Here is a 23,557-nt window from a genome sequence, read left to right as displayed (position 1 = left end):
GATGCATTTAAGGGGAAGCTCGCTAAGTGCATGAGGGAGAAGGGAATATAATGCTGATAGGGTGAGATGAAGTAGGGTGGGAGCATAACATGTGGAGCATAAACCGGCATAGATCACTTGGGCCGAATGTGCTGTAGTTATGTAACACCAACAATAAGACTGAAAGTGAAAAATCGATCTCGTGCGATACGGAAAAGAAAATCAGACGGTGCATAAAATCTGCCGACTCGCACCTGCCGAGACAGATTTCTCCCCCTGCGAGTCCAACCAATGTCTGGTTTCAGCAGTTACTTGAAGAACTGAAATGTTGTTGACTTGTTTCTCATTATCTGCTTTGTGTTCTTCCTCCAGAGTTTAAGAAAAGGGGCAAGATGCATTTCCGTCCGCGCTATATTGTTGACCGATCAGCTTATTCCATTCCTGAATTTGATGAAGAGTACCAGAAGAAAGTCCGGACGTACCCCCATTCACAAAAAGCACGGAAATTATTCAGGTAAAGAAAATCATTTAAAATGACCATTTTTGTCTGTCAACTAACTTGACTGATACTTGTCTTGCCTCTGGTACTATTCCCCGGTATTCCTCCAGTTAGTTGGGGTTGCTGACCAATTTGAATGTTTGTCTCTTGGTGCTATTGGCATCGACTCCCTTCAGTTACTCACAGCATCAACAAGGACAAGGAGGGTCCCAGGCTGGCTCCCAGGGGGCCGAAATTGTGTCTCGCCCCGGTTGGGGGTGGTAACCTTTCCGAGGCCGAATATTCTGCGCCCGGCGGAAAATTCCCATCCCAGAAGCGAGATTGTACTTACCACCCCAGACATTTCGGGACGGGATCGGGGGCGCTACCCGTGCAAACATCAGAGCGCTATGTTCTCCGCGTAGCGCTGACGCGTCCCATGGGCCCTCCCCTTCCGTTAAAGGGGAGGATCACTGCGAGCTCTGCAGGGCCTCTGGTGGTCCTCCACTCCACCACCGAGGATGCGGGATGCCATGGCCGAAACCTGGCACCGAAATGGAGTGCCGGACTGCAGGACCGCAGCACGGAGCCCGTGAAATCGGAAGAGAAAGGGCCAACCGGTAGGTCGGCGGGAAGAAAATGGCGGCGTGCACCTCCCCTTTAAATTTCGCCCCGCGATCAGTGTGCGGCCCCTTTCGCGACCAGCGTGGCTGGCGCTGACATCACCTGCAGCCGCCTAACGGGGCGCTGCCCAATTTTTGCCGCGGGGCGTAAAGGGGTCGCCGTGCACAGCGATGACATAATCGCCAGAGGCGCAGCGGCCCAGGGCGCTCCCGGCGCAGCGGCCCAGGGCGCTCCCAGCGCAGCGGCCCAGGGCGCTCCCAGCGCGAGCGCACCACCGCTGCTTTTGCGCCTCTGCTAACTCCCGCGCAGTTTCCGGTAGCCGGTAGTGACCATATTTGGTTGAACAGCCTGCTGGCAATCATGGTCAAAGTTTACATCCAATAGAGAATTCAGGAGAAACTTCATTACTCAGAGAGTGGTTAGAATGTGGAGATCCACTAAAACAAGAAGTAGTTGTGGCAAATGGCATGGATGTGTCTAAGGGGAAGCTGGATAAATGCATGAGGGAGAAACGAATAAGAGACTATGCTGATTGGGTTAGACGAAAAGGGGTGGGAGGAGGCATAAACACCGGCATAGACTAGTTGGGCTGAATGGTCTGTTTCTGCGCTGTACATTCTGTGTAATTTTATGTACATATATGAACAATGACCACTTGGATGCAGTACCTAAGAATGTGGGGCCCACATCCTATTGTGAGTCAACAGCTTGAGGAGCGGAGAAAGCTCTGATATATTTTCTCCAGAAAGTCTTGAAGTCTTGCGCATAAAATATTCTGGATACAATTTCAAGCAATTATGTAAAAATACATGTCGTGGCCTTTAAAATGTTCTAAACATTGTAAGTTAGACTGATTGCTCCTCGGAGAATATCTGTATTTTCAGGCAGTCCAATTTGACAAAATGACCCGATTTTTTTCCTTGCTATTTTCCAGCTGCTCAGCGACCCGACTCAAAGCTGCTATCATTCAGCTCTTCCCGATAATTTCATGGCTTCCGAAGTACAACTTTAAGAAGAATCTTATTTTTGATATCATCGCTGGTATCAGTGCTGGCACTATCCAAGTCCCCCAAGGTAAGAAGCGTTCTTCTCTCGGCTGAAGACCAGTAAAAGTTTAATGCCTGTGAGATGACACAGTACAAATGAAATAAAAGCTCTCTATTTCAAAGCTCACGGCACCCAACATAGTACTGCCTCTTTGGTGACTTTAATGCCAGAGTTGGAAAGGACACAGACCTCTGGAGAGGTGCTATCGGCAGAGAGCGGGTAGGGAAAACCAACTCCAATCGTACCCTCCTTCTGACGAAATGCTTAGAACATGGTCTTGTCATAACCAACACCTTGTTTCGTCAGAGAGACAAGTCTAAAGCCTTATGGCAAACCCTTGCTCCAGGCACTGGCATCTGTTAGACTTCATATTCGTCCGAGCGAGGGACCGCAGGCACAACCGCATCACCCGCGACACCACAGGAGCCGACGACTGCTGGACAGACCATTGCTTAATCCGCTCTGTTATTTCCATCAACGTAGCCTCAAAACAGCAGCGGCAACAGAAACACAGCCGCAGGGAAATCAACGCTGGGGCCCTCAAAGACCCTGCTAAGAAAGCCCTATTCAGTCAGCACCTCACAGCCAACCTGACGATGTCCAGTGGACCGGAGCCACAGAGGGTCCGCAGTGCCTGTTCTGCCCTCGTCACCCGTCCTTTCAACCACCACCTTGCCCCACCTGTGACAGAAACTGTAGATCCCACATTGGTCTCATTAGTCACCTTAGAACTCATGTTAGCGTGGAAGCAAGTCATCCTCGACTCCGAGGGACTGCCTAAGAGAAGTCTGCTTCTTACAACTGGTGTCCTTTATCAAGGCTCTCCATCCTCTCTTTTTATTAGGCAATGGTTTCCACACAGCAAGCTTGTGGTCACTGTTTTTATTACAATGAGATCCTATTGACTCCCACACTTGAATTCTTCAGATCCACACAACAACATGGGAGCACAGGAACAGGAGGGGGCCATTCAGCACCCTCGAGCCTGTTCCCCATTCAATGAGATCATGGCTGATCTGTATCCTAATGCCATCCCACCTTGGCTCCTTCACCCTCAACACCCCTGGCTAACAAAAATGTATCAATCTCAGATTTAAAATTATTAATTGAGCTGGCATCTACTGCTTTTAGTGGGTGAGAGTTCCACACTTCTTCCACCCTTTGCGTGAAGAAGTGTTTCCTAACTTCTCCCCTAAAGGGCCTGGCTCTGATTTTAAGGGTTATCTCCCCTTGTCCTAGACTCCCCAAGCAGCGGGAAATGTTTCTCTCTATCTACCTATCAATTCGATTCAAAATCCCAAAAAATGCAATCAAATCATCCCTTAACCTTCCAAATTCCAGGGAATACAAGCCTTGTTTATGTTATCTCTCTTCATCATCTAACCCTTGGAGCTCTGCTAACATTCTGGTGAATCTGTGTTGCAATCCTTCTAATATATCATTTCTAAGGTGCAGTGCCCAGATTGTACACAGTACTCCAGATGTGGTCTAACCAGGGCTTTGTATAGATGTAGCAAACCTTCCTCTCCTTTATAGTCTAGCCCTCTACTTGTGAAGGCTAACATTCCATTGGCCTTTTAAATTATTTTTTGTACCTGACTTGACTACTACATTTTAGTGATCTGTGTACATGGGCCCCTAAATCTCTTTGGACCTCCACTGTTCCTAGCTTTTCACATTTAAATCATACTTGTTTATGTCTATGTCTATGGATCTCTCCTTTTTTGGTCCAAAATGAATGACCTCACACTTACATGTGTTGAAATCCTTCTGCCACAGTTTTGCCCACTCACTGAATCTATCAATGTCTCTTTGTAATATGCTCCCATCTCATCATATCATAGGCAGTCCCTCGGAATCGAGGAAGATTTGCTTCCACTCCCAAAGTGAGTTCTTTGATGGCTAAACAGTCCAATACGAGAGCTACAGACCCTGTTACAGGTGGGACAGACATTCGGCGAGGGAAGGGTTGGGTGAGACTGGTTTGACGCGCGCTCCTTCCGCTGCCTGCACTTGGCCTCTTCACACTCTTTGCGTTGAGACTCGAAGAGCTCAACGCCCTCCCAGATGCACTTTCTCCACCTCGGGCGGTCTTCGGCCAGGATGTCCCAGGTGTCAGTGGTGATGTCGCTCTTTACCAGGGAAGCTTTTGAGGGTGTTCTTATAACGTTTCCGCTGTCCTCCTTTGGCTCGTTTACCACGAAGGAGCTCCGCATAAAGCATTTGCTTAAGGAGTCTCGTATCTGGCATGCGAACTATGTGGCCTGCCCAGCGAAGCTGATCGAGTGTGGTCAGTGCTTCAATACTGGGGACGTTAGCCTGGTCGACAATACTTACTCTGCCACCAATCATTGGTTCATCAGCAAACTTGGAAAAATAGCTCTCTATTGTTTTACTTAAGTCATTAATAAATATAGTGAATAGTTGTGGCCCCAGCACAGAACCTTGTGGGACACCACTAGTCACTCCCTTCCAATGCGAATACAGCCATTATCCCTACTCTCTGCCTTCTAACTAACTTCTAACCAGGTCAATTAATTCCATGAGCTTTCATTTTAGCTAACAGTGTCTTATGTGGAACCTTAACAAATACATTCTGGAACTCCAAATTAACTGGATTCATAGACATTCCCCTGTCTACTATTTTAGTTATTTCCTCAAAAAATTCAATTAGGTTTGTTTGATATGATCTACCCTTTACAACCTACATTGGCTCTCTTTAATCAGCTCCAATTTCTCAAAGTGCTCAGTTACTCTGTCCTTAATATATAGATTCCAATATCTTCCCCACAACAGATGTTAGATTGCCAGGTCTATAATTTCCTGGTCTCTCTCTCTCACCTGTCTTAAACAATGGAGTTAAATTTGCAATTTTGCAATCTTGAGGGACAATTCCTGAATTGAGGAAGCTTTGGAAAATTATGGCTAAAGCATCTGCAATTTCCTCACCTACTTCCTTTAAAACCCTGGAGTGGAAACATCAAGTCCGGAGGATTTGTCAGTCTTTAGTGTCATATTTTTTCTTATGTTATTTTTGTTCTATTTGCTGCACTTTGAATTTTCAGCTGGACAAATACTATTTTTTAATTCCCTTGTGCCTTTGGTGCATTCATAGAATTATACAGCACAAAGGGTGGTCATTTGGCCCATAGTGCCTACAACCATCATCTGAAAGAGCTAGCCACTTAATCCAAATCCTCTGCCCTTTCCCCATACCCTGTTACGTTTTGCTTTTTCAAAGATGTATCCACTTTCCTTTTAAAAGGTGATATAATTTCAGCTTCCACCATTGTTTCTGGTTAACCATTCCATGTCCTAGCAACCTCCTGTGTACAACAAAAATTCTCCTAACCTCTCCCTTTGTTCATTTTGTACATGTTGCCTGTGGCACTGCAATGACTACCCATGATGCCTGTGACTACCCATAATGCCTGTGTCATACAATGAGTTCCCATGATGCCTGGTACAGGACAAGACTACCCATAATGCCTGTGTCAGTACAAGACTACCCATAATGCCTGTGCCAGTACAAGACTACCCATAATGCCTGTGTCACTACAATGAGTTCCCATGATGCCTGTGCCAGTACAATGACTACCCATGATGCCTGTGCCAGTACAATGACTACCCATAATTCCTGTGTCACTACAATGAATACCCATGATGCCTGTGCCAGTACAATGACGACCCATGATGCTTGTGGCAGTACAGTATAATATATAAACTGGTTGATCCTGAATTAACAATGTTTGCTTAAGCATACCAATAAGAATCTTACTTCTCCAAATGTCTCCTTTTAGACGTGCAGTGGACTGAATTTATTGTAGAACTATTTTTATATTCTATTTAGTTGCATCATTTTCAAAACACTCCACACCTAAGTCATTGGACTTCATTGGGCGAGGTGTTGTGATATGATAAGGTGCTATATAAATGAAAGTATTAATATAAGTTAACTTATTTTTAATCTATATGATTATCGTAGGGTTTCAGTATGATTAATGCATTCTTTGCAATATTCGTAAGTGAACTCAGAGACCCAAGTTAAACATAGTAAGAGGGAACAGTTTAAACTCAGGAAGGGGACTAGTCCTGGGTAGTCAGAATATTAACTTTGGACTGCAAATATTCTGATGCAACTTGTAATTTTTTTTAATTATTCATTCACGGGATGTGGGCATCACTGGCAAGGCCGGCATTTATTGCCCATCTCTAATTGCCCTCAAGAAGGTGGTGGTGAACCTCCTTTTACAACTGAGTGGTTTGCTAGGCTATTTCAGGGGGCAGTGAAAAGTCAACCACATTGCTGTGGGTCTGGAGTCACATATGGACCAGACCAGGTGAGGACGGCAGATTTCCTTCCCCAAAGGACATTAGTGAACCAAATGGATTTTTACGACAATCCGGTAGTTTCATGGTCACCATTACTAGCTCTTGACTCCAGAGTTATTTAAATAACTGAATTTAAATTCACCCAGCTGCCGTGGTGGGATTTGAACACGCATCTCTGGATTATTAGTCCAAGGCTTGTGGATTATTAGTCCAGTAACATAACCACTATGCTACCATACCCCTGATTGCAAGTCATCTGTCGCCGCAAATCTTGCATTGAATAGAGTGGAAGGGAAGATTTTAACTTCAGGGAATTACCATCAAACCTGGTGTAAAAGCTCTTTCTCTTTGTATGTTTTATGTGTCTATTTATGGAGGATGCATTATTATACCAGCTTGCTCTAATTTGCTTTAATCTTTAAAAGTGGAGGGAGGGTGATAGTCGCTTGTGCAGTTTATCACGAGGATTTTATGGGTGCGTTATGAATTGTATCAGAGAAGAATAAGTATTTTTTCCTGTTGTTAACTGCAGCAATGTATATGCAGGGGGGTTTATTGGTGCCTCAGACAGTAATATTAAAGACGTGCTTTATTTAATAGGAATGGCGTTTGCCCTGTTGGCCAGTCTCCCACCAGTCAATGGGCTGTATTCCTCGTTCTTCCCACTTCTTATCTACTTCTTACTTGGAAGCATACACCACATGGTCCCAGGTTGGTCTATCTTAATTTTTGTTCTAATCTTAGCACGGGACAGCACGTATTTTTAAGCACTTAATTGTAAGATGATATAACCCAAAGTGAAGGGCAATCTTTTATTGCAGAAGATATTTTACAGGGCTTGTTTATGATAACCGAGTGGAGTTTTTTTCTTTAAATTGTGATTTTATTTCTGTTGCCGTGCATTGTGACAATGGGATTCATTGTCACTTGAGTTCAGGCTCGACTCAACAAACCAGTCAAACAGGCAGGCAAAGTGACCCTCCGTACATGTCACTCTTGAATCAACAAGGGAGCTATGAAAACAGAAGATGTTGTAATTACACAATGGGCTAGTCAGCAGCGAAAGAGAAAGTCAAGTTATTGACCCTGAAATTCCGACCTCCCCGGGTCCGTACGCAGTTCCTACGGACCCGGGAAGACTTCGGAAATGCCGGTTTCCAGCGCGCAATGCATGCGCTGGAAACCGGCGTTTCCGATCGGCCAAGTTTCTGGCTTGACAGATGGCCGCATCTCGGGAGCGAGGACACTTGTAAGTGGAAATTTCCAATATTTACGCTTACAAATGTCTGCAAAAATCTTGCGCCTGAAAAAGTAGGCACATAGCCTACTTTTACAGGCGCAAGTGTTTTAAAAAACACAAAAACATATAAAAATAACGTTATTAAAACATATTTTATCATTAAAAACCCTCCTCACAATGGTAAGTTTATTTTAAAAAACTTTTTAAAAATTCGGGAAATTATTTTTTTTAAAGACATTAATAACTTTAATTTAAATGAATGTAGTGTAATTATTTTCTATTTTTTATTCATGTTTTGGGTGTTTGGGGCTCTATCACAATCATAGTAATAGGAGTTTAGGAACCTGCGGAACTCCTATTACAATGATACTTTACCTGATTGGCTGGCCAGAGCCATGTGACTCCAGCTCGAGGCCTGCGCATGTCCCGACGTGCACGCGCTGCGAATCGCAGTCGAAGGAGGCCTCAGCATCAGAAAGTCCAACGTGGGCAGCAGCTTAAGGTAGCTGCGTATTTTTTCTCTAAAATGCCCGTGGGAAGGCCAAACCGGAATTTCAGGGCCAGTGTTTCAGGTGAAACCTCAGAAGAAAGAAAAGTTCAGAAAAAGTGTGGCAGCTAAAAAGATGTCTGTTCTCTTTCAGGCATCAGCTGAGCAGCTCTGTATCTCCAGCGATTCTATTTTTTTATCTCAGGTTTCTAACATGCATGGTTTTCTCTCTTTATCAGGGAGTGTCCCGCCTGCTAAATATGTGCACTCTCCCCACCCCCCACCCAGGAAAATACCTCACACACTTCTCCGTTAGCACGACTGAGATTGGGATTATTTTGTGTGAGAACTTGCAAATGGGAACCAAGGGGTAGATTTTGATGTTTAGGATGGTCGATGAGCGGAGCGTGCTCACAGCGGGCGATGACCTATCGTATCTACCCTGTATTGCCAGCATAACATATTTCCAAAATGACCACAAGAGGGTGGATAGAAGGATAATCTGGCCTGGGAATTTATTTAACAACAGCTTGCATTTCCACAGTGCCTTTAACCTTGTAAAACCCCCTAAGGCTTCATAGGGGCATTTTCAAACAAAATTTGAGACCAAGCCACATTCTTAGGACAGGTGGTCAAAAGGCTTGCTCAAAGAGATAGATTTTAAGGAGCATCTTAAAGGATGGGAGAGAGGTAGAGAGGCGGAGAGGTTTAGGGAGGAAATCCCAGAGCGTAGACCATAGGGCCTGGGCAACTAAATGCATGGCCGCCAATGGTAGAACGCTGAAAATCGGGGTGTGCAAGAAGCCAGATTTGGAGGAGCATTGAGATCTCAACTGGCTGTCGGGCTGAAGGAGGTTACAGAGTTATTTAATGATTCCTTTGATCTCGTGAGTGAAGTCCAATAATTCCTGATCCATTGCTCAACAGATTGAATGTAGTTGGTGCACCGCGTTAGATATGGGGCTAGATTTTCCTTATGTAGCTGCTTCCATTAGAGCCCTGGAGGGGCGGTAATGGCGGTGGGAATGGTTTCCTGGCGGGCGGACAGCTTCCAGCGACCCGCCGGGAAAACAGTTGGCGGTTGTGCGGGGGGCGCTGAGCAGCACCGCCGGGGAGCGTTGAGCTGGCGTGGAACGCCATCGGTTTTGACAACGCTTCGATTTTTGTTTGAGGCCGACCCTCTAGTAGCGCACCAAGGTGGGACCGCCCGGAAAACCAGGCGGTCAGAGCTGTCCCAGCAGCGGTGAGCAAAGTCAGTAATGAATGAGGTAAGTTTGATCGTTTTTTTTTTACGATTTATCCTAATGGGGGGTGGCCAAGGCATTGGGAATGTTTTTTGTGTGTTTTGTGGGGGGGGTTCCCAGGGAAACGTCTCTTATGGCGCTCCGAGGCTGGCTCCTTAGCAACGGATTTTTAGTTGCTCAGCCGGCTTCGTGCCCTAAACGAGGCGTGGAACGCCTCCCTTAGCGCTCCGCTCCACATTCAGGGCCCAGCTGCTAAATTTTGTGGCTGTGGACGCAAACCATTTCCCAGACGCAAACTTTTAACGCCCCGCTGCCGTTACCGCCCGAAAAATCCTCCAACCGAAAATCCAGCCCAATGTTTGTCAATAGGGATGACATTATATTTTAGATTCAAATGTACCTTGTGTGGCAAAATGAGCTGAGGTACATTTTAATATACACAGGAGCATTTAATTAAAAAATCATTGGGGTCTAAATTTAAACATACGGACAAAAAACGACTAGCTGATCCATTAAGCCGGCCCCATGTTCATGATGCCTGGAGCATCGGGAGTGGATGTTTCCTAACCCCTCTCAGGTATGTGGTCTCCTGGGAGAGGCAAATCACAGAAATAGCCAGGGCCAAATAAGAGAAAACGAAATCTGGAAAATTCCTCTCCGACCCCGTCAGGCGATCAAGACCAGTCCATGAGTCTGACATTGATGCGTTTGTTTTGCCAGACATGAAATGTGCACAACGATGACCGATTTCGCAGGGCAGAGGCCCGCGGTGGGAATGACATCGGGGCCGCTCCGAAATTGAGGCCTTTGTGACCTTGTCACCCGGCCTGAAATGAGACTCCTGCGTCCATTTTCAACCCGGCTGCCGAAATTGGTTTTGACCAGTCAAAGCTCGTGTTTCAGTATTTCCAGATCATGAGCTGTCTAAGGTCGTCCACAAAACGGTCCCAAAACTTCCCGAAAAGGCCTGCGTGTCGAGCCAGCTCCTTCTGGCGCCACAGAGCAATTTGAGGCTGATGTTGGCCGGCCTTCAGCCACCCCTCCAGAACAGCTTCACCCCGCCCGCCCCCGCCCCTCCCCACACCCCCGCCACCCCGGACCTACCTGTGGGACTGAGCGCTGAACGAAACGAGTTAGACCCCAACAGGTGAGCTGCATTGTGGCACCTGATTGCCACACGCGTCTCACCTGGATTATGATAGTGAGGCCCGAGGACAAATTTAGCACACGCCAGAATCAGACGATTTTGGTTGCAAACAAATTTGAGCCCCATTGTTACAAATTCTGATCATAATCTAGCATTTCTAGGCCTGCTTTTATTCTGTCTTTGTTGTTTCCCAGAGCGAACACCCAATTAATTCAAGTTCAAATTGTCTACTCTTCAAAACTAAAATAATATTCAATGGTCCTGCACTCCTAGCCACACTTAAAGGGAGCACAGGTCGAAGGTAGGGCTATAATACTGCGGCAATGATTCTCCAACCCATGCTCTGTTTGAGCATTGCTCCCTGTTATTGAGAGTAGGAAGAGTGAATGTACCTCTATGTTCTACAAATTAAGGTATTGTACAAGTTTAACCTAAAAATACCATATTTCTAATAAATGTGGAGCAGTGGCAAAACTTTCTGACGTTCCAACATAGTGGTCAGGAGGGTATACTGTGGATTTGCTGACACAATTCCCTTCCTGCAACTTCCTGGTCTCAGCTGAGCCAACAGGAGGAGATTGCGAAAGAAGGCAAGATGTTACCTTGAAAGAACATAAGAACATAAGAACAGAAGAATTAGGAACAGGAGTAGGCCATCTAGCCCCTCGAGCCTGCTCTGCCATTCAACAAGATCATGGCTGATGTGGCCGTGGACTCAGCTCCACTTACCCGCCCGCTCCCCGTAACCCTTAATTTCCTTATTGATTAAAAATCTATCTATCTGTGATTTGAATACATTCAATGAGCCAGCCTCAACTGCTTCCTTGGGCAGAGAATTCCACAGATTCACAACCCTCTTGGAGAAGAAATTCCTTCTCAACTCAGTTTTAAATTGGCTTCCCCGTATTTTGAGGCTGTGCCCCCTAGTTCTAGTCTCTCCGACCAGTGGAAACAACCTCTCTGCTTCTATCTTTTCTATCCCTTTCATGATTTTAAATGTTTCTATAAGATCACCCCTCATCCTTCTGAACTCCAACGAGTAAAGACCCAATCTACTCAATCTATCATCATAAGATAACCCTCTCATCTCTGGAATCAGCCTAGTGAATCGTCTCTGTACCCCCTCCAAAGCTAGTATATCCTTCCTTAAGTAAGGTGACCAAAACTGCACGCAGTACTCCAGGTGCGGCCTCACCAATACCCTGTACAGTTGCAGCAGGACCTCCTTGCTTTTGTACTCCATCCCTCTCGCAATGAAAGGGAGAGAAAATCAGAAGACAGATCCCACTGGGCCAGTCCTTTTCCCATCTCTCAATGCCTGGTTATAGAGCCTGGGAGCAAAGTAAGTTGTCAGTCTTGGCTCAGTGTCAGAAGGTTGTGGCTGCAAGTCCCATTCCAAAGACTTGAGCACAAAAATCTCAGCTGACACCCCAGTGCAGTGCTGAGGGAGCGCTGCACTGTCAGAGGTACCGTCTTTCGGATGAGACGTTAAACCGAGGCCCCATCTGCCCTCTGAGGTGGAGGTAAAAGATCCCGTGGCACTACTTCGAAGACGAGCAGGGGAGTTATCCTCGGTGTCCTGGCCAATATTTATCCCTCAATCAACATCACTAAAACAGATTATCCGGTCATTATCACACTGCTGTTGGTGGGAGCTTGCTGAGTGCAGATTGGCTGCTGCGTTTCCTACATTGTAACACTTGATAAAAATTGGCTGTGAAGCGTTGTGGGACATCCTGAGGTCATGAAAGGGGCTATATAAATGCAAGTCTTTATCTTTATTTGTTTTTCTTCTTGGTTGAGGGGCGGTGGTGCCATCGGGGAGTGGTACCAGAAGAATTTAAAACTGAGCTGAGGAGGAATTTCTTCTCTCAGAGAGTTGTAAATCTGTGGAATTCGCTGCCTCAGAGAGCTGTGGAGGCTGGGACATTGAATAAATTTAAGACAGAGATAGACAGTTTCTTAACCGATAAGGGATTAAAGAGTTCTGGGGAGCGGGCAGAGAAGTGGAACTGAGTCCATGATCAGGTCAGCCATGATCGTATTAAATGGCAGAGCAGGCTCGAGGGGCAGTATGGCCTACTCCTGCTCCTATTTCTTATGTTCTTAAGTAATTTTATTCTGTTAAAGTTGGAGTAGAAGATTAAGAATGACGAAAAAAAAATCATGTTTCTCCAGCTCGTTCTAAACATCATCTTATATGTTTACCACAGGTACCTTTGCTGTGCTGAGTATTATAGTCGGGAATGTAATTCAAACTCTGGCCCCCATTGAAAAATTTCAACACTTCAATGAAACTCTGAATGCGACAATCACAGATATTGACACTATGAATGCTGATCGATTGAGAATTTCAGGAACACTGACATGCTTGACGGCTATAATACAGGTAAGGAATTCAAAAACATCTCTGACAGATGGAAGCCATTAAGGCAAAATGGATTGTAAACATTTTTCTGCTCCAAGGAGAGTTGCAGATTTAATCTCTCTTTCACTTTAAGCTATTACAAAAAAATCTGGAGTAAAAAGAACAAAATCAGTCCAGCTGCTGAGAGGGAACAGTGTAACACAACAGTAAATTCACTGATGTCAGCTCCCGAGAGAGTGTATTTATATAGTGCCTTTAATGTAGTAAAATGTCCCAAGGTACTTCACAGCAATATTATAAGACAAAATAATAAATTTGACACCGAGCCACATAAGATGAAATTGTGGCAGATGACCAAAAACTTAGTCAAAGAGGTAGATTTTAAGGAGCGTCTTAAAGGATGAAAGAGAGGTAGAGAGACGGAGAGGTTTAGGGAAGGAGTTCCAGAGATTAGGGCCCAGGCAACAGAAGGCACGGCCACCAATGGTTGAGCGATTATAATCAGGGATGCTCAAGAGAGCAGAAGTAGAGGAGTGCAGACATCTCGGGGAGTTGTGGGGCTGGAGGAGATTACAGAGATAGGGAGGGGCGAGGCCGCGGAGGGATTTATAAACAAGGATGAGAATTTTGAAATCGAGACAGTGCTTAACCAGGAACCAATGTAGGTCAGCGAGCACAGGGGTAATGGGTGAGCGGGACTTGATGTGAGTTAGGACACGGGCTGCCGAGTTTAGATAACCTCAGGTTTACGTAGGGTAGAATGTAGGAGGCCAACTAGGAATGCGTTGGAGTAGTCAAGTCTAGAGGTAACAAAGGCAGGGAGGAGGGTTTCAGCAGCAGATACAATGGTAAATTCATGGATATCAGCTCCTGAGAAAGTGTAATGTAATACAACGATAAATTTACGGATAGTGCACCCAAAGAGGGAGCCACACGCAAAGGCAGCACGCGTCGGAAATCGGGCTAGAACATTGTGGTGCTGATTCTCTGTCCTATACTCTCTTTGCACTTGATTCCCCATTGGGAATGTGGAATGAGTGAATTTGCCCGAGAGTCCTGACCTTGGCTTAGTGTCATTGCCATTGGGTTCAAGTTCCACTCCGGGGACTTGAGCACAACAAATCTCGGCGGACACTCCAGTGCAGTGCTGAGGGAGTGCTGCGCGTTCGGAGGTGCCATCCTTCAGATGAGATGATTGACCCCAATGGAAAAAGGCTGTTTGACCGGGTGGGGCAGTTGGAGGCTGGTGGTCATGTGATGAAACCTCCGGGAATACATCCAATTGGAGTTGGCGATCCCAACTGCCCTTCACCTGATTCACAACGACCGATAACAAACTACTTTGCCAAGCAAAAGAAAAATTTCAGTACCCCATTTCTGCTTTCTCTCCATACCCCTATATTCCAATTGGGGCCTAAATTGACCCTTTGGAAAAGGCCTGTTAGTGCCTGGAAATGGCGGCCCAAGTGCCCCCCCTGCAAGCACCCCAGGAATGCCCCTTACCCCCTCAGCATGTTTTTTGGCTCTCAGAGCCCAATTCCCGGAGAATTAGTGGCCCGTCTCGCCGGATGCTAAGTTTCCTTTTCATTCGAACTGTGCGCCCCAATACCAGGCAAGGGGCAATTTCGGCCCCAATGTCTCTACATATGAGGAAAGGGCAGGGTATGGCAGTGGATAGGTCCAGTTGAAGAGCTGGCACTGCATGGCCTTGTTCTGTGCTGTGATTGTGTTGAGTCTACATGTTGCACGACGATAAATGGAAAGGCACTGATCGACATCTCGCTTCTTGTTGATTAACAGATCTGCTTAGGCTTCATTCAGTTTGGCTTTATTTCCATTTACCTCTCCGAATCCTTCATCAGAGGGTTCATGACTGCAGCTGGGCTACAGATCTTCATCTCAGTGTTGAAATACATCTTTGGTCTGACTATCCATGCCTACAGTGGCCCACTGGCAATAATATATGTGAGTAACAGACAGGCAGCTATTAACGGAGTATTTGAACCATCGGTCAGTGCTGAGCCTGCGGCTTGACTTTTCGGATCTGGTTTTTTGTTTTAACCAGACGTTCATCGACATCTGCAAAAACCTTCCCAAAACCAATGTGGCATCACTGATCTTCGCCCTGATCAGCAGCGTGGTCCTGTACTTTGTAAAGGAGATGAACGTCAAATTTAAGCACAAGCTACCATTCCCCATCCCAATGGAAATCGTGGTAGTAAGTAAAACATCTATTCTTGGGCCTTGTGTAGATTTATGTTCAGACGAGTCACCGCGTTTACATTTCTGAAATCGCAGTTGGTTTTTATTTGAAATGTAGGTATTCTGCATTCTGTCGGGGGTGGGCTGTTTGGTGGGGGCACTGGCGGATTGCCCACGGGGCGAGATGGGGCTGTAGCCCCAGGCCCACCAAAGAAATGTCGGGAAAAAAATATAAGACTTCCCAAATAGGCTGAATAGAATAGACAATAAGAGAGGAAAAACAAGACCGAGGAGAATATTGTTTATTGGCCTAACGTGTATATAACCTTGTTCCCTGGCCTATGTTGTGTTTGCTGGTCACAGAGGGGGAAAAAGTGGCACAATTTTGATGCTGGGTGATAGCGTAAAACTGGTGATATCGATTCAGCCGCCCATCGTACATCCCTCTCAATTTTCATTTCCATCGAAATCAATGGAATCGTGCCCAGCATCCCCAAGTAAGGAAAAGGGGAAAAATATCGGCCAGCTTCTGGTCATTATCCAGTCAACCCTGATGGAAAGTGCGTTGGGTGAAGAAACGATCAAGTGAATAACCTGCCCACACTGACTAACCGGACTCGAATGCTGACTGGGACAAAGTATCACAGAACTGCCGTTGCACTGTATCTTTGCAAAAAGCACCACTTCCAGCAGAGAAAAAAGAAAGACTTGCATTTATATAGCGCCTTTCACAACCACCAGACATATCAAAAACACTTTACAACCAATGAAGTACGTTTTGGAGTTTAGTCACTGTTGTAATGTAGGAAACGCGGCAGCCAATTTATGCACAGCAAGCTCACACAAACAAATGTGCTAATCACCGGAAAATCTGTTTTTCTTACGTGATTGAGGGGTAAATATTGGCCAGGACTACTCTGGGGGGAAGGAAATTAGGAATAGGGGAGGGGAAATCAATTTATTGCGATAATTTAAAAAAATGGAATAATGATCTGTTTTTACCTTCAGGTCATCGTTACCACGGGAATCTCAGGGGGCCTCAACTTACCAGAAAAATATAACATTGACATCGTCGGAGTGATTCCTCTGGGGTAAGTGAGATTGGTGCCTCCTTTAACAGGTTGCTGGTGGTGAACTCGATTAGATATACAGCATAACTAGATCAAGTACGACATCAATGTTGAAGTGATTTATGATCGCTATCTGATTCTGGAGCTTCTGAAGAACTGATAGAAATGTTCAAAATCATGAGGGGTCATGGATGGAGTAGATAGAGGGCAACTGTTCCCATTGGCAGAAGGGTCGAGAACCAGAGGACACAGATTTAAGGTGATTGCCAAAAGAACCAAAGGCGACATAAGAAATACATTTTTTACGCAGCGAGTGGTTAGGATCTGGAATGCACTGCCTGAAAGGGTGGTGGAGACAGACTCAATCTTATCTTTCAAAAGGGAGTTGGATAAGTATCTGAAGGGAAAAACATTGCAGGACTACGGGGATTTCCAATGCCCCACGGCAGAAAATAATTCCTTAGATCTCGGCCTTGAAATCACTGGTGGATTTGTTCTGCCCTCCTAACATCCAACAGAATGACTTGGAATTTAATAAAAGGAAATCTTGGGAAGCAAAAAGTCAAAAAAACAACTGCAAAGGCCCCAATATTATCCCGAAGTCGGAATGGAGCTGGTGAAGAGGGCAGATAGTGGGCATCTAACGGAGAACATCGTGGGACATGTAGGAATGGCTTATTTTGATATTTAACCACCCATCTGACCTACCCTTCCTGTCGGGTGGTGATGAGGAGCGGGGGGGGGGGGCATTGGTGTAGGGTCAATTATTAATTTTAAATCTGAGATTGATCGATTTTTGTTAGCTACAGGGATATGGGGCATAGGCGAGTTAGATCCCAGATCAGCCACGATCTCATTGAATGGCGGAACAGGCTCGAGGGGCTGAATGGCCTCCTCCTGTTCCTATGTTCTGAATATATAAAATCCAACCCTCTAACACCCTAACTAGAATGTGACGGGAGTGGTAATATTGATAAACAAATAATAAAGTGGCTACCCTGGTGTCCAATCTCTGTGGTAATACTTACATTTTTATATCAAGAATTTCCACCCAGAAGTTTGAAAATATGTTCTTTGGCTTGAAGCAGATTTTAATCAGTGCCACCAGCTGGTAATAAATCCAAAACCACCCATCAAAAGTTGTCATCACACTGGTGACCCAGAAAACGGTTAAAAAATCAATCTATTGTTCACCATGGGAAAAGTTTACATTGTAACACAAACCTGCTCGGGGACTTATCAAGCACAGTGACATCTGGCTACATATCCAGGAGGTGCTGAAAATCTCCTCAGTCCATTGCTATAAAGATCCCACATAAAATGAGTTAAGGAAATCGCGATCCAATTTGTTACTGACACGCAGCAATAAAGAAAGAAAGAGAAAGAGAAAGAAAGAAAGAGAAAGAGAGATAGCGAGCGAGAAAGAAAGAGAGAGAGAAAGAAAGAGAGATAGAGAGAGAGAAAGAAAGAAAGAGAGATAGAGAGAAAGAAAGAGACAGAAAGAAAGAAAGAGAGATAGAGAGAAAGAAAGAGAGAGAAAGAGAGAGAGAAAGGAAGAAAGAGAGAGAGAGATAGAGAGAAAGAAAGAGAGAGAGAGCGAGAGAGAAAGAAAGAGAGAGAGAGAGCGAGAGAGAAAGAAAGAGAGAGAGAGAGAGAGAAAAAGAGAGAGTGAGAGAGTGAGAGAGTGAAAGAAAGAAAGAGAGTGAAAGAAAGAAAGAAAGAAAGAAAGTACAGCCAATGAAGTGCTTTTGGAGTGTAGCCACGGTTGTACTGTAGGAAAGTGCCCACAACTGCATATTAACTGGTATAAAATCGGTAATTATTCTCAGTCAGAGTACACGGTGGTCTGAATAGGAAATGGAATAAATTCCCGTTAGGGCGGCTGAGATTTGGATTCACTGGGCAGAGTAAAAGGAATTTAACTCTGTATCTACCTTGTCCTGTGTGGGACAATGCATGTCTAAATTGGGACCTGTTTTATTCCCCTTCACTCACACCCCTCACTGTGATGTACACCAAATCTCATCTAAAAATATCAAATTTTGAAAGAAACTGGATTTTATCAACAGTTATTCCATTCAAAAAGGAAAAAGTAAGGGTTAGTACAAGGGATAATTCTGTGAATGTGCCCTTCACCTGATGGGAGCATGCTTTGGGAATTCAGATAGGAAAAACCTGTGATTTTCAGTCCATTAATTTTAATGGATGGGAAATCAGGATGAGCACGTTCCCAGATTCCCAATATGCACTCCCAGTCTCCATGCCGGGATCGCGATAGGTGGAGCCCGGGCGTCCATCATTCTCAAAGTGCTCTGGGTGCATGAAGCACCTTATTAAGTAGTCCCCAGTCGATGCAATGTTGAAGGAAACTTTTATCACAGATAGCTGTGGATTCAGTTTCAGCACCGAAGCCAATTTGGCCAAAACACAATATTAAGCTTCAGGAAGGGTAAACAGCTCCATATTGTGTTTCAGTGATAATTTGGAATGAGCCAATCCATTAGCACTGGTGTGAGATCGCTGGTTTCCAATACCGAGAACCTGATCTGAACCGAAGTCAAACTGATATTCAATTTTCACTGTTGTCAGTGAAGAGGTTTCACCAGTCCTGCTGGTTGGAGTATGTCAAAAGCGATACACACCATCCCAAAAGGAACCAGCCCCATATGGTGTGGCGTTTAGGGAAGGAGGGCAGCTTAAATAAAGGAGACTACAAAGGTATAAGGGCTGAGCTAGCTAAGGTGGACTGGGAAAATAGATTAAAGTATGGGATGGTTGATGAGCAGTGGCAGACATTTAAGGAGATATTTCATAACTCGCAACAAAAATATATCCCAAAGAGAAGGAAAGACTGTAAGAGAAGGGACAACTATCCGTGGCTAATTAAGGAAATAAGGGATGGTATCAAATTGAAAACAAGGGCATACAATGTGACCAAGAATAGTGGGAGGCCAGAGGATTGGGAAACTTTTAAAAGCCAGCAAATAGCGACTAAAAAAATGATAAAAACATAAGAAATAGGAGCAGGAGTGGGCCATATGGCCCCTCGAGCCTGCTCCGCCATTTAATACGATCATGGCTGATATGATCATGGACCCACTTTCCTGCCTGCTCCCCATAACCCCTTATTCCTTTATCAGTTAAGAAACTGTCTTATCTCTGTCTTAAATTTATTCAATGATCCAGCTTCCACACCTCTCTGAGGCAGCGAATTCCACAGATTTACAACCCTCTGAGAGAAAAAATTCCTCCTCATCTCAGTTTTAAATGGGTGGCCCCTTATTCTAAGATTACACCCCCTAGTTCTAGCTCCCCTAGCAGTGGAAACATCCTCTCTGCATCCACCTTGTCAAGCCCCCTCATAATCTTGTATGTTTTGATAAGATCACCTCTCATTCTTCTGAATTCCAATGAGTAGAGGACCAACCTACTCAACCTTTCCTCATAAGTCAACTCCCTCATCTCCGGAATCAACTTAGTGAACCTTCTCTGAACTGCCTCCAAAGCAAGTATATCCTTTCTTAAATATGGAAACCAAAACTTTATGCAGTATTCCAGGTGTGGCCTCACCAATACCCTGTATAATTGTAGCACGACTTCCCTGCTTTTATTCTCCATCCCTTTTGCAATAAAGGCCAAGATTCCATTGGCCTTCCTAATACCTACATACTAACCTTTTGTGTTTCTTGCATAAGTACCCCCCAGGTCCAGCTCTATTGCAGAACTTTGCAATTTTTCTCCATTTAAATAATAACTTGCTCTTCGATTTTTTTTTGCCAAAGTGCATACTTTCCAATATTATTTTTCATCTGCCAAATTTTTGCCCACTCACTTCGCCTGTCTATGTCCTTTTGCAGGTTTTTTGTGTCCTCCTCACAATTTGCTTTTCCACCATCTTTGTATCGTCAGCAAACTTGGCTACTTTACACTCAGTCCCTTCATCCAAATCAATATAGATTGTAAATAGATGGGGCCCCAGCACTGATCCCTGCGGCACCCCATTAGTTACTGATTGCCAACCCGAGAATGAACCATTTATCCCGACTCTCTGTTTTCTGTTAGTTAGCCAATCCTCGATCCATGCTAATATATTACCCCAACCCCGTGAACATTTATCTTGGGCAGTAACCTTTTCTGTGGCACCTTGTCAAATGCCTTCTGGAAGTCCAAATACACCACATCCACTTGTTTCCCTTTATCCACCCTGTTCGTTACATCATAAAGAGAGGGAAGATAGATTATGAGAGTAAACTAGCACGAAATGTAAAAACAGATCATAAGAGTTTCTCCGGGTACATAAAAAGGAAAAGAGTGGCTAAAGTAAATGTTGGTCCCCTAGAGGATGAGACTGGGGAATTAATAATGGAGAACAGGGAAGTGGCAGAGACATTGAACAAATATTTTGTAACCATCATCACGTTGGTTTAATGGTGTAATGGTGAGCACTCTGGGCTTTGAATCTAGCGATCCGCGTTCAAATCTTGGGGTATGGCGAGAAAGCAGGAATGGGATACTGAAGTTGCATGTTCAGCTATGAACTCATTGAATGGCCTACTCCTGCACCTATTTTCTATGTTTCTATGTAGAAGACACTAAAAACATCCCAATAGTGGATAATCAAGGGGCTATCACTAATGAAGTAGTACTCTGTAAAATAATGGGACTAAAGGCAGAGCATCTGATCGCCTGCATCCTAAGGTTTTACAAGAAGTGGCTGCAGCGATAGTGGATGCATTGGTTATAATGTACCAAAAATCCCTGTATTCTAGGGCGGTCCCAGCGGATTGTAAAACCGCAAATGTAACGCCCCTATTTAAAAAAGGAGGCAAACCAAAAGTTAGCCTAACACCTGTCGTTGGGAAAATGCTGCAGTCCATTATTAAGGAAGCAGTAGCGGGACATTTGGAAAAGCATAACACAATCAAGCAGAGTCAGCATGGTTTTATGAAAGGGAAATCATGTTTGACAAATTTGCTGGAGTTCTTTGAGAATGTAACGAGCAGGGTGGATAAGGGGGAGCCAGTGGATGTGGTGTATTTGGATTTCCAGAAGGCATTTGATAAGGTGCCACATAAAAGGTTATTGCACAAGATAAAAGTTCACGGGGCGGGAGGTAATATATTAGCATGGATTGAGGATTGGCTATCTAACAGAGAGTCGAGATAAATGGGTCATTTTCCGATTGGCAAACAGTGACTAGTGGGGTGCCGCAGGGATCTGTGTTAGGGCCTCAACTATTTACAATCTATATTAATGACTTGGATGAGTGTAATGTAGCCAAGTTTGCTGATGATACAAAGATGGGTGGGAAAGCAAATTGTGAGGAGGATATAAAAAATCTGCAAAGGGATAGAGACAGGCTAAGTGAGTGAGCAAAAATTTGGCAGATGGAGTATAATGTGGGAAAATGTGAGGTTATCCACTTTGGCAGGAAAAAGAAAAAAGCAAATTACAATTTAAATGGAGAAAAATTGCAAAGTGCTCCAGTACAGGGGGACCTGGGGGTCCTTGTGCATGAACCACAAAAAGTTAGTATGCAGGTACAGCAAGTAATCAGGAAGGCAAATGGAATGTTGGCCTTTATTGCAAGGGATATAGAGTATAAAAGCAGAGAAGTCCTGCTACAACTGTACATGGTATTGGTGAGGCCACACCTAGAGAACTGCATACAGTTTTGGTCTCTGTATTTAAGGAAGGATATACTTGCATTGGAGGCTGTTCAGAGAAGGTTCACTAGGTTGATTCCGAAGATGAGGGGGTTGGCTTATGAAGATAGGTTGAGTAGGTTGGGCCTATACTCATTGGAGTTCAGAAGAATGAGAGGTGATCTTATCGAAACATACAAGATAATGAGGGGGCTCGGCAAGGTGGATGCAGAGAGGATATTTCCACTCATAGGGGAAACTAAAATTAGGGGACATAGTCTCAGAATAAGGGGTGGCCCATTTAAAGCTGAGATGAGGAGGAATTTTTTTCTCTCGGAGGGTTGTAAATCTGTGGAATTCTCTGCCCCAGAGAGCTGTGGAGGCTGGGTCATTGAATATATTTAAGGTGGAGGTAGACAGATCTTTAAGCGATTAGGGAATAAAGGCTTATGGGGAGCGGGCAGGGAAGTGGAGATGAGTCCATGATCAGATCAGCCATGATCGTATTAAATGGCGGAGCAGGCTCGAGGGGCCAAGTGGACTACTCCTGCTACTATTTTTATGTTCTTTTGTTCACACCCTGCATGATTTACAAAGTACTGGGAGCATCGCAAATGCCCAGCTTACCCCATGCCTGGCAGTACCGTGCGGCATTAATGGCAGCCCTGGTAAAATCTGTTGTACAGACTGTTTTCCCTCCCAGCTGAAAGAAGGGAGCATAGTCCCTTTTATTCTTTAGTTCAACAACAACAACAACAACAACAACTTGTACTTATATAGTGCCTTTAACGTAGTGAAACATCCCAAGGCGCTTCGCAGGAGTATTATAAGACAAAAATTTGACGTCGAACCACACAAGGAGAAATTATGGCAGATAACCAAAAGCTTGGTCAGAGAGGTAGGTTTTAAGGAGCGTCTTAATGGAGGAAAGAGAGATAGAGAGGCGGAGAGGTTTAGGCAGGGAATTCCAGAACTTAGGGCCCAGGCAATAGAAGGCACGGCCACCGATGGTTGAGCGATTATAATCAGGGAATGCTCAAGAGGGCAGAATTTGGGGAACACAGACATCTCGGGGGTTGTGGGGCTGAAGAGGTTTACAGAGATCTGGAGGGGAGCCAATGGAGGGGTTTAAAAACAAGGATGAGAATTTTGAAATCGGGGCGTTGCTTAACTGGGAGCCAATGGATGTCAGTTCTACAGTAAAGAGTGGGATATAAGTAAAAGCAATTTAAAGGAACATAATTTGGAGGCAGTGGCTAGATTTCTACATTGCCATCCACCTGGAGAAGGTCATTGCACTTTTCCTGTATCAGATCAAGTTACAACTTTGGTAGCCATGATTAAATGAGGATTTATCCCAGTGATCCATTAATTTCCAGTGGAATGCCTTCCACCTACTTCAAGCAGTAAGTAAATATTGACGCTTCTTTTTTTTCTATCTCACAGGATACCCGCTCCAAATGCCCCTCAAGTCAGTCTGTGGAGTGAAATGATTGGAACTGCTTTCTCACTTGCTATCGTTGGTTACGTCATTAATTTAGCTGTCGGGAGGACAATCTCTGCCAAGCATGGCTATGACATACAGGCAAACCAGGTACAAAGCCTGACATAAGTATAAGAACATAAGAAATAGGAGCAGGAGTAGGCCATTTGGCCCCTTGAGCCTGGACATCCCAGTCTATGCAATGTTGAAG

General features: G+C 44.7%; 1 protein-coding gene across 2 annotated transcripts in view; it reads left to right on the top strand.

The window, feature by feature from the left end:
- Positions 1 to 23,557, top strand: part of LOC139228270 (solute carrier family 26 member 9-like) — a 130,621-nt gene that overhangs the window by 43,747 nt on the left and 63,317 nt on the right. For both annotated transcript variants that reach the window (XM_070859453.1, XM_070859452.1), the window contains 8 exons: positions 352 to 493; positions 2,016 to 2,155; positions 7,061 to 7,171; positions 12,792 to 12,967; positions 14,747 to 14,911; positions 15,012 to 15,164; positions 16,157 to 16,239; positions 23,310 to 23,457. In XM_070859453.1, coding sequence (XP_070715554.1) covers positions 372 to 493; positions 2,016 to 2,155; positions 7,061 to 7,171; positions 12,792 to 12,967; positions 14,747 to 14,911; positions 15,012 to 15,164; positions 16,157 to 16,239; positions 23,310 to 23,457 — 1,098 coding nt within the window. In that variant the 5' untranslated portion in view covers positions 352 to 371. The remainder of the gene's footprint in view (positions 1 to 351; positions 494 to 2,015; positions 2,156 to 7,060; positions 7,172 to 12,791; positions 12,968 to 14,746; positions 14,912 to 15,011; positions 15,165 to 16,156; positions 16,240 to 23,309; positions 23,458 to 23,557) is intronic.

Source organism: Pristiophorus japonicus, chromosome 17 (genome assembly GCF_044704955.1).
Source record: "Pristiophorus japonicus isolate sPriJap1 chromosome 17, sPriJap1.hap1, whole genome shotgun sequence".
NCBI lineage: Eukaryota > Metazoa > Chordata > Chondrichthyes > Pristiophoridae > Pristiophorus > Pristiophorus japonicus.
This window is presented reverse-complemented; position numbering and strand designations above follow the sequence as displayed.